The sequence below is a fragment of the Somniosus microcephalus genome, chromosome 14 (assembly GCF_052327205.1).
Source record: "Somniosus microcephalus isolate GS21.2 chromosome 14, FLI_Smic_1.0, whole genome shotgun sequence".
Lineage (NCBI taxonomy): Eukaryota > Metazoa > Chordata > Chondrichthyes > Squaliformes > Somniosidae > Somniosus > Somniosus microcephalus.
The window spans coordinates 2,292,691-2,306,098 of NC_141000.1; the positions used below are offsets into that span (position 1 = coordinate 2,292,691).

The 13,408-nt window shown below is 42.4% G+C and overlaps 1 protein-coding gene across 1 annotated transcript in view; it reads right to left on the reverse strand.

The window, feature by feature from the left end:
- Positions 1-4,283: 4,283 nt before the first annotated feature.
- The window catches only part of lamp1a (lysosome associated membrane protein 1a), a 41,677-nt gene continuing 32,552 nt past the window's right edge, over positions 4,284-13,408 (reverse strand). Inside the window, exons 8-9 of the mRNA XM_086006118.1 lie at positions 11,446-11,616; positions 4,284-6,579 (exon numbers count right to left, since the gene is read on the reverse strand). Coding sequence (XP_085862244.1) covers positions 6,440-6,579; positions 11,446-11,616 — 311 coding nt within the window. The 3' untranslated portion in view covers positions 4,284-6,439. The remainder of the gene's footprint in view (positions 6,580-11,445; positions 11,617-13,408) is intronic.

Here is a 13,408-nt window from a genome sequence, read left to right on the forward strand (position 1 = left end):
GCCAGGAAACTGGGAACTCCCCCTCTTACATCAACAACCTTGTCTGAGCAGGAATAGGCTCTGCCCCGAACAGCCCACCCCAGAATCCCCAATATAGGTTAGGGACCCAGCATATCTTGGTCCCTGCCTAATTTTCAGCTTTTCCAGGGCATGCCCACCAACGTTACAATGGGAGCGCATCAGAAGGGGGGTTGTCAGCCTCCAAGAGTTTTATCAAGTTACAATTACTTAGATTATTACTCAAGTATTTCAAAAACAATCCCACTGTACAAAAGAAAATCTTTGCAGATAAATAGCCTGGTAACATTTTAATAGATTTTATTTTTAATCTCTGCTTAAAATGGAACAACAATGTTTTAATCAAAAGCTTCAATCTGGATTTAGAGTGGATAAATAAGTTTTTTTATTTAGGAATTGAGAAAGAATTATTTACACACAGGACTGAAGTACTGTTGTACACAATAGTTTCACTCCAAGAACTTTATTGGGTGGAGATTGCAAGGCTATGCTGCCAATAGGATTAGATGCAATGTGGATGATTGAACTTGGGCCCAATGACCTTCCTTATTTGCATTGATCCTGTGATCTTAAGAGAGCAGGGGTTCGGAATTCTGGCTAGCGTTGTAGCCACCACCCCCCTCCCCACGGCCCTCCCACTTCTGTCTAATGAGGCTCCGACCTCCAGCAGAGACTGAAGATCTCTGTCCTTGCAGGACTACAGTTGGCGGTAGGACTGAAGGGCTGGAGTAATCAGGGTAATCGAATTACTGAGACAAAACGGTGGTAGCTTGCTGCATGATGTAATACAAGATCATTCAATATGCACGGAGAGCAGTGTTGTAGCGAGATAGATTTAACTTGGGGTTTATATCAACTCTTGCCCATTTATTATGTTGTAAAGTTGCTGTAATGGATTAATAACATTTGTGGGGGGGATTAAAAGCAAATACAATAGAAAGATACTAGAGGAATGTAAATCTTTCGATGGAAGAGAGAAGGATGTGTCTATGTTAATGGATTTCTAACTGCCCGCCCTTCAAATAAACTATTCTGCGTGGACTGTTTACACATGGTGTTTCAAATCAGTACAACTTGGACGCAGGCCTAACAAGCTAGAGTGAATACAGGGCCTCGCAGATAAAAATAATTAAATATGGCAACGGAAGTGCTGATCTCTGAACACAAGACACAGTTTATATATAATAAAAATGGGATGCAACATCTCAATCAATCCATGCAGACTGCCTCACTGGGCCTTGCCCCATTAGTTTCCACTTGGCCTGATCCCTCAGTAAGTTCCGGGCCGTATGTTCTACTTGCTCTGTTCACTGCACACACTGTTTAAATACATCCACCTGTATTTGGAAAATCACAGATGATGCAAAAATGGCCATGTTTTGAGGGAACAGCTCATCACCCAATTTTTACTAAAAGCAAGTGGAAAGGTACAAAAAATAATTTATAATGCTAATGGAATGTTGGCCTTTATCTCAATGGGGTTGGAAGTTATGTTACAGTTGTAGAGAGCTCTGGTTAGACCCCATCTGGCGTACTGCGTTCAGTTCTAGACACTGCATCACAGGAAGGATATAGAGGCCTTGGCCAGAATGACTCCAGCCAGTGCTTCTACATCTTGCAAGGTTAAACTTGTATGGAACCTTGGTTAGAGCACATTAGTGTGGACAGTTCTGGTCTCCATATTATTATAAGGATATAGAGGAACTGGAGAAGGTGCAAAAAAGATTGTCAGATAATACCAGAACTGAGAGGTTATATCCATCAGGAAAGATTGAACAGGCTGAGGCTCTTTTCCCAAGCCAAGAGCAGACCAGAGGGGTGAGTTACTAGAGGTCTTTAAAATTATGAAAGAGTTTAATAGGGTTGACATAGAGATGTTTCCACTGGCAGGAGTCCAAAACTGGGGGTCATAAATATATTTAGTCACTAATAAATCCAATAAGGAATTCAGGGGAAACTTCTTTACTCACTCACTACCACAAGGAGTAGTTGAGGCGAATAGATGTGTTTAAGAGGAAGCTAGATAAACACGAGGGAGAAATAGGTAATGCTTATGGGGTGAAATGAAGAGGGTTAGGTGCATAAACACCGGCATGGACCAGTTGGCTTGTTTCTGTGCTGTACATTCTATGCAATTCTGTACGATATTCTCAGGAAACAGTAGCATTTCAAGGGCAAGGCATAAGGCAAACCAGCTCAGCTACAACGTGGACAGGTACAAATTTTTTTTTAAAAGGCTAATGAAATGCTAGCCTTTATCTCAAAAGGGTTGGAATACAAAGGGGTGGAAGTTACCTTTGTTTATCAAACAGGTGACTGATGCCCAGCCCTTTCATCCTTAGCAACAAATTGCTACTGGGAAGAGGACGACATAGTTATCCAATGCCCACTTCAGCAATGGGACCCACCAGGTTACAGAAACAGAGAGCACCTCAAAGCTGACAAAATGTCAGCAACATTTCCATTTGATTGTGTATTAGGCAAAGAAAAAAAAAGCAATCAGCATATTCTCAATTATTTGTAAAGGAAACAAAATCCAGCCCGTCGGTTGAGCCCAGTTGGCATGGAGTGTGCATGTTGGGGGCCAGGAGGGGAATCCTCTTAAAAGCAGAAATCCTGTGCAGATGAAGGGAAATTAACTGAAGGCAATTCTCCAGGGATGTACCGGCCATTCAGCTCATCCATATACTGGACACTAAATGGAAAGCAGGCTGTGTGCTTTCAGAGAGTGAGGTCTAAACTCATTTCTTCACTGCAACCTACACATTTCAATGTGTTTTTTTAAAAGATCTTCACCTGACGAAGGAGCAGCGCTCCGGGAGCTTGTGATTTCAAATAACCTGGTGTTGTGTGACTTCTTACATTTTTTTAAACAAATGTTACTGATGGGACCCATGTGTCCATCCAGGCCCTTGTACAACCCACAGCCTTTGAGGGGACGCTACATAACCACGAAAGAAAGGAATAGGACATATTGATGGGGTAAGATGAGGGGTGGGAGGAGGCTCGTGTGGAGCATAAACACCAGCATGGATTTGTTGGGCCAAATAGCCTGTTTCTCTGCTGTAAATACTGTGCAAGGATTTTCACTCCATCAACATGCAAGTGGTCAGTGACACTTAAAATTTCTCAGGGAACAGTAGTATTTCAAGGACTAATATATTAGGCAAAGCAGCTTGGCTACACAGCACCTGCCACTGTGTCATGGCAATGAAGATGGCACGGTCTCCAGCCAGACATTAAAATGTTCAATTCAAACAAAAAACCCAGATCCCTTATTTTGATGAGTACAGTACCCAAAGGTCATTTTTATTTTTAGTTTCAACTTGGGCTGGGTTTTTACTGGCTGTTTTGCAAATAACCAGTTTCAAGCAGTCACCTACTCCCGGGCTTTAATACATCAGTTATACTGAGGACACGAGTTATACTGGCACTTCTGCAGTGATGTGCACCCACACCATATTGCCTAGACAGAAAAGTGGCAGCATCAATGTATCCCAAGGCTTATAGGAGATGCAGTACAGAAACTGTGACTGAGGCACAGCAGAGCTTTGCAGCCATCAGAGCAACAACTCCCTTCAAGTATCTGACTTCCAGCTCATGGTTAAAATCATTCATCGAACTAAATTTACCTGTTTCTCCAGTGCTCTAGAATCTTTCAAATTTGATAAACAATTGAATCTATCTGCTCTTAACTTTCACTGCAGAAATAGTTTTTGGTCTGTTCAGCTATTGCTCCACTAAAGCCAAGTCCTTTGCTTGTAACAATTCACCCAGCCTGTCCCATTTCAATATGCCCATAATTCAACAAATCTAAGTTTCTCCTCACAACTTGTATTATCTGTCTCGCCACTGCATTATATATTGAACTAAAGTCACTGATAATCTGGGGCCCATCACAAACTTGCAATTTATGTAAAAGACAGAGAACTGGAGAAAGAACAGGAAGTTAAGGCACAGGAAAAGGGACTAGCAGGATAACACTATTCCAGTGTGGAATTTGCTATGCTTGGTGAAATTGCCCATGCGAAGTGGCAAATTTATCAGAATGCAGTGTGAGATTATACAACAACTTGCATTTATATCGCACCTTTAACATAGCAATAGGTCCCCAAGGCGCTTCACAGGAGCGATTGTCAAACAAAATTTGACACCAAGCCACACAAGGAGATTAGGACTGATGACCAAAAGCTTGGTCACAAAATATGAAAGAATTTTGTCGGAGACCAACCTACTTATGTATTTAATGCAAACCTAAAACCATGTTTGGCAGACAGAATAGAAATTATTTTATTGGTGCACAAGTACAAGTCAGGAAAATTTTCATCTCCAACATCAACCTGGATTACAGAAACAAAAAACTCAAAAAAGCAAAGTACAAAAAAGGAATGGAACAGAGTGCAAACAGGTCAAATCAAGCAAGTCATGTAAAAACTGAGCAACTTGCAATGCTGATGAAAACATTTCTTATAAAATAAAAAGGCCCCAAAATGCTGCAGGAAATCATACAAGCAAAACGTCAGACTTGATGCAGTTACACGGTCAAGAATGCATTGGGAAGGAGGGAAACAGAACGACTTGCTACCCAGATGCAATTAGAAACTGGGTTTCTCCATAACAAATGCTCAACACTTGGTAAACGATTGTGCGACAGAGTTAAGATTCCCTTTGTTATACAATTGAGAGAGCTGGACAAATGCCTTTAACAGAAGAAGGGAAACCAGCACATAGCCCTTTGAGAAACCAATCCTTTATTAGCACGGTTATAGGCAATGCATACACCTTATGTGCCAAGTCTTCAGTCAACAGTCCCAAACAAGCTCTTAAGCACGATTGGCAGGCTGAATTTTTATAACGGTAAGACATGCCTGAAAAAGTGCAGTCACAAAAAATGCACACGGTTTAATTGATTAAAAAAAACTGGAGAGAGAACACACAGAGTACAGAGTGCCAGCTCCTAACCATTTGCACAGCACCCAATAGAGACCACCCAAAAGCTTAGATCAACAGCTTAAAAATATAACCCAGGAATAAAGTTTTAAATACCATAAACCAGATTTAAAACATGTGGCCATCAAGTTAAACCAAGCTTAAATTATGCATATGTTGAGAGCATTGGTGAGAAGTGCGTGTTAAATGCACTAGGGTAATCCAATCAACATTCTTCAAGTTTACAGTTCAAACAACAGGTGTACAAGGTGCTTACCACTTGAATTGGTTTGAACCCTGGATTTGATCAGCATTTAGCTGGTTGTATTTATCAGTAATTACCAAAGTTGTTGCAGGATTAACACTGATCTGTACAGAAAAAGCCACTCACACCTAACCGCACTTAGTATGGGTGTAAAACAATCACTGCGTGAATGGTGACAGCAGTGAAAGGCTTGCAAGGCGAGAGCAATGTTGTGCTTTTATATTCTGAAAAGGTCCAACACTGCAACACAATCAGCACTTCAAGGTATTTTTTGGGGGAAAAGTGTCAAGGAGCAGATGACAAGCCCATTCCTAAAGGTCTCATTCCAATGATTAAAGAATACTCAATCCAAATTAAAATCGAGCAATGCCCCAACCATTACATTTATTTATCACTTTGTTTGGGGGGCGGGGGGGATGGCAGCGTAATTTGCAAGTAGCCTAATTTACAGGCACACGTGTTTGTGTGTTTATGTATACATACACACACCTCTATGGAAAAGTCAAGTCTAATTAGCCAAAAGAATCACTTTAGTACAACACACCATTACAGTTTTGTAAAGCAGGAATTAACACTCTTGGTTACACTGGGGAAATATGAAATGTTATTCATGAAATGTTATTAATTTACTCACAAACAGTCCTTTTCCTAAAAGGTGCTCTTACACTATAGTAGCACAGCCTCTGCCAAAAAACTGGTCTCCCTTGGCTGGCTGCACTCCACAATGTAAACAAGCCTGGCCTCTATCTTACCCACTGCACATCCACTCTCAGGATAAAGGAACCAGCTGTAGAAACATAATGTGGAAAGTCGGCGCACAGATGCCACTCCCTCACAACCCGAATTAAGTGTGTAAACCCTCCTGGCAACGTTGCATTCTCTAATCAGGGTGGGTCTTGGGTTTCAGTTTGCATGTAACTACCATTCATTTATTCACCAAATGGGACACTGACCCCATAGTTACACACTCTAATGCATTTGCAATGATATGCCCCATCTCAAGACCTCGGGGTGATTGGGGTGGGGGGTGGGGGGGATATTTCACCATATATGGTTAAAAACACAATGTTAGAAGCAAGTTGTCAGGCAGAGGATTCCGTTTGTCAGTAAACTTTTTTCTCTTAACTCCCTTTAACGCAGGTCCATCCCCAAGATTCCAGAGAGAATGTGTGTGCATTTCTTTGAAACAGAATTAGTTAGAGGTGGAATAGCTAAATCTACGTGAGGTTAGATGGTTTGATATCCAGCGTGGCTCCTCTTCCTTCCAATCAGATAAGCAATCAACACAATCAGCACAAGGCCAGCAAGAGCGGCACCAACTATGATTGGAATCAACATGTCATCTTTATCCATTTGGCATTCTTCAGCTGTTCAAAAGAAAATGAAGATGTAAAAACTCATTGCTTAAAGCTACCTTCAGAACCCCCAACAATCCAGAATACATACTTTAAATGGCTAAGTATCTTTGCCAAAGATATTTAAAACACAAACATTCAACTTCTACAGACCAAGCTAATCGAGGCCAATAACATATCTTACAGTACAATCGAACACCTCTGCTACTAAGATGGCATCAATGCAAAAAAATAAGAAATAGGAGCAGGAGTGGGCCATACAGCCCCCTCGAACCTGCTCCACCATTCAATATCATGGCTGATCTTCGACCTCAACTCCACTTTCCTGCCCGATCCCCATGTCCTTCGATTCCCCTAGAGTCCAAAAATCTATTTCTCGGTCTTGAATATACGCCCTCTGGGGTAGAGAATTCCAAGATTGAAAATCTGAGTGAAGACATTTTTCCTCATTTCAGTCCTAAATAGCCAACCCCTTATCCTGAAACTATGACCCCAAGTTCTAGACTCTTCAGCCAGGGGAAATAGCCTCAAAGTTATTCATTCTTTAATAATATGCACCTAACACAGATCAGACATGCATTTATGCAGCACCTTTCACAAGTGTTTCACAGCCAATTAAGTACTTTTGAAGTGTAGTCACTGTCGTAATGTAGGCAAACAGCAGCCAATTTGCACACAAAGTCCCACAACAGCAATGTGATAAATGACCAGATAACCGGGTTTAGTAATGTTGGTAGAGGAATAAATATTGACAAGGGGACCAGGAGTACCTACCTGCTCTGAATAGTGCCATGGAATCTTACATCTACTGGAACTTCAAACCCAACCTCGGGAAACAGCTGCACATGACACTGTGCACAGGTAGTGCCGCAGGTAGTCACCTACTCCAATGTCCTCGAAAGACACTATTGTGCCTGTTCAATCTGATCAGAAGCTAAACTGAAAGTGACCAACTAGCAATACTCCTAACCACAGCCCCCAGAAAGCACACCGGTGTTCCTATAGGGATTCGGAGATGGTCAGGTAGGATTGCGATATATGGTGGGTGCACAAAGAGTGAAGTCCCTACAAGATAGGTAATTATTTATCTTAATCAATGCTTCTAACACACACCAGACAGTATATCAGAGCAGTTCAGTAGGTGGATAGCAAAATACTGCAGATGTTGGAAATCCGAAATAACAACAGAAAATGCTGGAAAAACTCAGCAAGTCAGGCAACATCCGTGGAGAGAAATTTGAGTTGACGTTTCGGGTTTGACCCTTCTTCAAAACTGGAGAGAAAAGGAACTAGGTTTGTGGTTAAGTTTTTTTGTTCTGTTTTCAGTATATTTCTGCCAAGTAGTTCATAGCCTATCAATAGAGGGAGGTGCAGATTGGTGGGTATCTGTTGAGTGTTGCTTGTTAAGTTTATTTCTGCTAAATTACCTCCATAGTCTGGTAAATAGAGGCATGGCAGGGCAGCTCAGTCCCTTTATTTGCACATTCTGTGCCATGTGGGATATCCTGGAAGACCACGTGTGCAGGAAGAGATGATGAAAATAAGATTGGCAAAGAGAATAGGAGAGTAGAATGGCGGTTAACATAAAAGGGAACCCAAAAATCTTCTACCGGCATGTAAACAGTAAGCGGGTAGTAAAAGGCGGGGTGGGGCCTATTAGGGACAAAGAAGGTGATATATGCTTAGAGGCACAGGGCATGGCTAGAATACTTAATGAGTATTTTGTATCGGTGTTTACTAAGGAGGTGGATGCTGACAAAATATCAGTAGAAGTGGAAAAGGTAGAAGCAATGGAAGGGGTGAAAATTAATAGACAGGATGTACTAGAAAGGCTGGGTATGCTTAGAGTGGACAAGTCACCTGGTCTAAATGGCTTGCATCCCAGGTTGCAAAGGGAATTGGGGAGGAGATAGCAGAAGGGCTTGCCATAACTTACCAATCTTCCCTCGATGCGGGGGAGGTGCCAGAGGATTGGAAAGTGGCAAATGTGACACCATTGTTCAAGAAAGGGTGTAAGGTCAATCCTAGTAACTACAGGCCGGTCAGTTTAACATCAGTGTTGGGTAAAGTTTTAGAAACAATAAATCAGGGAAAAAATTAACGGGCATTTGGAGAGGTTTAAGCTAATTAAGGAGAGCCAACACGTGTTTGACTAATCTAATTGAATTTTTTGATGAAGCAACAGAGGATTGATGAAGGGAATGCAATGGATGTTGTCTACATGGATTTTCAGAAGGCGTTTGACAAAGTACCACATAGAAGGCTGGTTAACAAAATTGAGGCTCATGGAATAGGTGGGTCAGTGGCAGCTTGGATAAGGAATTGGCTTAAGGACAAAAAACAGCAAGTTGTGGTAAATGGCTGTTTTTCAGACTGGAGGATGGTAGACAGTGGTGTTCCCCATTGCTGGGGCCACTGCTTGTTTTGAGATATATAAATAAATGACCTGGATATTGGAATACAGAGTAGAATTTCTAAATTTGCCAATGACACTAACCATGGGGGTTGTGGCAAACACTGATGATATCAGTCGACTGCAACAGGACATAGAAAGGCTAGCAGAATGGGCAGATGGAATTTAATAGAGAAGTGTGAAGTGATGCATTTTGGCAGAAGGAACAGGGAGAAGCAATATACACTTAATGGCACAGTTTCACAGAGTGTGCAGGGAGAGGGGGACCTGGGAGTTAATGTGCAGAGGTCCCTGAAGGTGGTGGGACAGAGAGTGGTTAGCAAAGCATGTGAGATCTTGGGCTTCATAAATAAAGGTATTAGATGTACAAGATTATGATGGGTTTGGGTAGGCTAGACGGGGAAAGGCTGTTCCCACTAGTTGATGGTACAAGGACTAGGGGACATGGATTTAAGGTTTTGGGCAAGAGATACGGGGGGGGGGGGGGGGGTGCGGGGAGGGAGATGTGAGGAAAATCTTTTTTATGCAGCGAGTGGTGATGACCTGGAATTCGCTGCCAACAGAAGTGGTGGAAGCGGAGACACTCAATGTTTTCAAGGGGAGACTGGATCGGCACTTGAGGGAAATAAACTTGCAGGGCTACGGGGATAGAGCGGGGGAATGGGACTGACTGGATTGCTCTACAGAGAGCCGGCACAGACTCGATGGGCCGAATGGCCTCCTCCTGTGCCGTTATGACGGCGTGTTGGTTGAGAGCAAGCACACTTTAAAGTTTCTTCACTCTTTCCATGATGCTGGGGCTCAGTCCCATGGCTGTTCTCTGTCACAACTAGTGTTTCAATATCTTCCTCGCGCTTGGTAACCAGAACTGGACATAATCTGGTAAAGTATAGCACTGTACAATAATGTACTCCATTGTTTGGTTATACACTGGAGCACTGTACAATGACTGCTGTTTGGTTCAGCATTCTGTGTCTCTTCTGGTTTGCCACTCCACTGTTGTACATGAGGTGTTCAGTCCAATACCTCACCCTCAGCTGGTTAGGACATTTATTTTTTTCTTTCTGAATGCAGTGTTTTACACTCGTTTGTATTACATTTCATTCATGACTGTTGTGTTCTTACCTGTGTTGGTGAGGGAGCAGAACAGTCATGGATGACATTCTTTTATTTAATACATCCAACACTAATGTGAGGGGGGGACCCCCCCCCCCCAACTACCCTGACATAACTCCCCGAACAACTACCTGCTTCCTGTCCTTTAATTTCTAACCCATTCCCAGGTTTTACTTCGAATTCCCATGGTTTTAAGCAACAGCTTTCACATGAAACCTCATCCAAGGCTTTTCCCCATATAATGCATCACAGGGGTTTCCACAGTTACTTGTGAACCCACTTAACTCAAAATCAAGGAGGTTGGATCTTCCACTTCTGAATCTGTTCACAGATTATCCCTGGTTCCTGAAGGGAGTGAGGAGTGTACTGTCCCACTGATCCCACAGTGAAGTCTGCCTGGTTCCTGAAGGGAGTGAGGAGTGTACTGTCCCACTGATCCCACAGTGAAGTCTGCCTGGTTCCTGAAGGGAGTGAGGAGTGTACTGTCCCACTGATCCCACAGTGAAGGAAGTCCGCCTGAAACTCAACAGCTTACAGGTGCTTGTGAGACAGGGACTGTAATTTAAGTATAGCTTAAATCTGCTATTCTTGCTTCTGTTTAATTTCACTGAATAAACTAGCCTTGGTTGAAGTCAGAGCTATCTGTACCTGCATTAGGTGCCTGCTAGCTGAAGAGATGAAGAGTGTATGGTGGTAACTAATACCACTGCCAGTGACCTCAAGGGTAAAAACAGCCAATTGTTTGCCCCGCTAGCCCAGATTATTTCTTGCATAAAGCCATGTTTTGCTTACGAGTGAATATGGGGTGGCCTGGGGAAGTTTTTTTGCATTGGGCCCGAGAAAAGGTAGCTGGAGTGAGCTTGAACTGTGACACCAGACTATAGCAGGGATTAAGAGCAATAGCAAAGTGTATGTGGGGAGACTATCTACAAACATCAAGTGTACCTGGTGGAAAGCTACATAGATCTGGCAGGATAAATGGAATGTGTGTGCGAACACTGATCATGAATTAACTGAAATGTAGCTGAATTTAATGCTATCCATGTGTGCACCCATGAACCCCCTCAGGTATTCAAAGAATGTACAAGCATGGCAGCAAACACAGCTCTGAAATAACCAATATCAATGTAGCATTAGCAGAAGTCTAGGAGATAGTCACCTAACCAACTTGTCAGGGAATAGACACCCAAGGGGTGAAGGGGAAAGATACAGAAAGCTGAAGGTACACCATTACATTAATCTACATAGCAATTACAGAAATATCAGAATGCAGACAGCACAGCAGACTGCAAATGCTGTTCACATGATGCACCTATCAAAATATTAACATTAAAATTGCAATAACTTACCAGTTCCGTATTTTGCATTGTCTACTTTGAATGGCTGAACATGGAGCTCAAATGCATTGATGGAGAAGTTTGGGTTCACCTGCAGCATCTGTTCAGAAAGGCACATATAAGATTTGCCTAAAGTTGTCTGCAGGTAGGCCAGGCTGGTATTTTTGGCCTTAAACTCCATTCCTAAATGTAAAAATGTAAAACGTTAGTGACAATGAGGTGATCAATCAGGCAGCATGGCCAAATCACCTATTTGTATTTGGTAATTAACAGCAAATCAAAGGAAATGGAAAAACAGAAACTCGGGTGTTGTGTCCAGGGAGGTAACAGAAACTGAAACAAAAGCAAAGTGTTCCAGGAGTAAACTGCATCCCAGTTATTAATCTCAACCTTTAAATTGGGGCAAGACCATCACCAATGGGGGAAATTCAAGACTCCTGCCCTTTGAAGACAGGCACTCTGCCTCATACAGGACCTTGTATTTGATTTGCTCTCAGGGTGTGGAGGACACTGGGAAAAGCAGCATTTATTGCCCATCCCTACTAATCACCCAGGGGGTATTAGGAATCAACCACAGTGGGATACTGGAGTCACATGTAGACCAGACCAAGTAAGGGTGGCAGCCTGCCTGCCCTGAAGAACATTTGTGAACCAGTTGGGTTTTAAAATTGATAATCTGGAAGCTTTCATGGTTACTCTGAGTACTAGTCTACACATTACCAGGGATTTACTGCATTCAGTTTCACAAACTGTCCTGGTGAGACTTGAGCTCTCAACTTCTGGATTACCAGTCCAGTACCATACCGACTAGGCTACTGCATCCCATCCCTCAAGTTTTCTTCCTGCAGTTGACAAGTTACAATTAACAGGGTTTAAAAAATCTCAAATAGAGGGATAGCCTCAATTCAGACCCAAATCAAGGAGGTAGGGAAGGTGTAAATATTAGTACAAGGAAAAAGAACTGAATTCAAAACAAAGATTTCTTACTACAGATAAATCTGCGCATACATCTCACTGTACAGTTCAAGAACCTTCAATTTAGTGAGCAATGCACCAATTACTCAACCAAAGGAGATACTCTTCTCCCATTCACTACCAAAACCGTTTATATAAATTTATACAAAACCGCCATCATATCTCAGAGATTCCCCGTTATAAATCTTCGACATATTGTAACTGTGGCTTAACCACTGTTCTGTGGCTTAACCACGGTTTTATATAAATTTATCATCATAACTTCCTTTCACTTGTAATCTATACTTCTATTTATAAAACCCTTTTTTGTGGCTTTATCCACCTGTACTCTCTTGAACCACACTCATCACAATCTTTCCATCGAGGGTAAAGCCCCATTCCTCTTTTCCCCCCTCCCAAAATATATTAGCTCACTCCTCCACAGTAAATTGTATCTGTCACCTGGCTGCCCATTCCATTAACTAGTCTATATCCTCAAAGTCTCTTACAATTTGCCCCAGTTTGTCAGTACCCCTTACTTTTGGGTCAGCAGCAAATTTCAATACTGTGTTCTCTTTGCCCAAAAGCAGACTCCGCACTAATTCCCTTGGGTCACCACTTCCAACTGGAGCAGAACCCATTAACTCAATTATTTCGCGTCTGTAAAACAACTTTTATCCATATGTCCAAATAGCTATAACAAGGTTCTTGTGGGGCACCTTACTGAACACCTTCAGCTTGCACATCACATCTACTACCTTCAAAAAAATTCTCCAAATCAATATTAGTTGTGTTAGAGGGTTTCCCCGTTATAAATGCCGACATGAAAGGTGACATAAAATTGTGACAAGTAGTAAGGTTTGTTGGCAGGAAGCGCGTGCCATAAATTTAATGGGCCAGATTTTCCGAGCCCCACAGGTGAGTACGCCCCTGTAGGGGCCTCGCAAGTGCCGGTTTCAGGCAGGCGAAGTGCATGCGCTAAAACCCGGCAGTTGCAATCGGTCAAGAATTCTCTTGACCG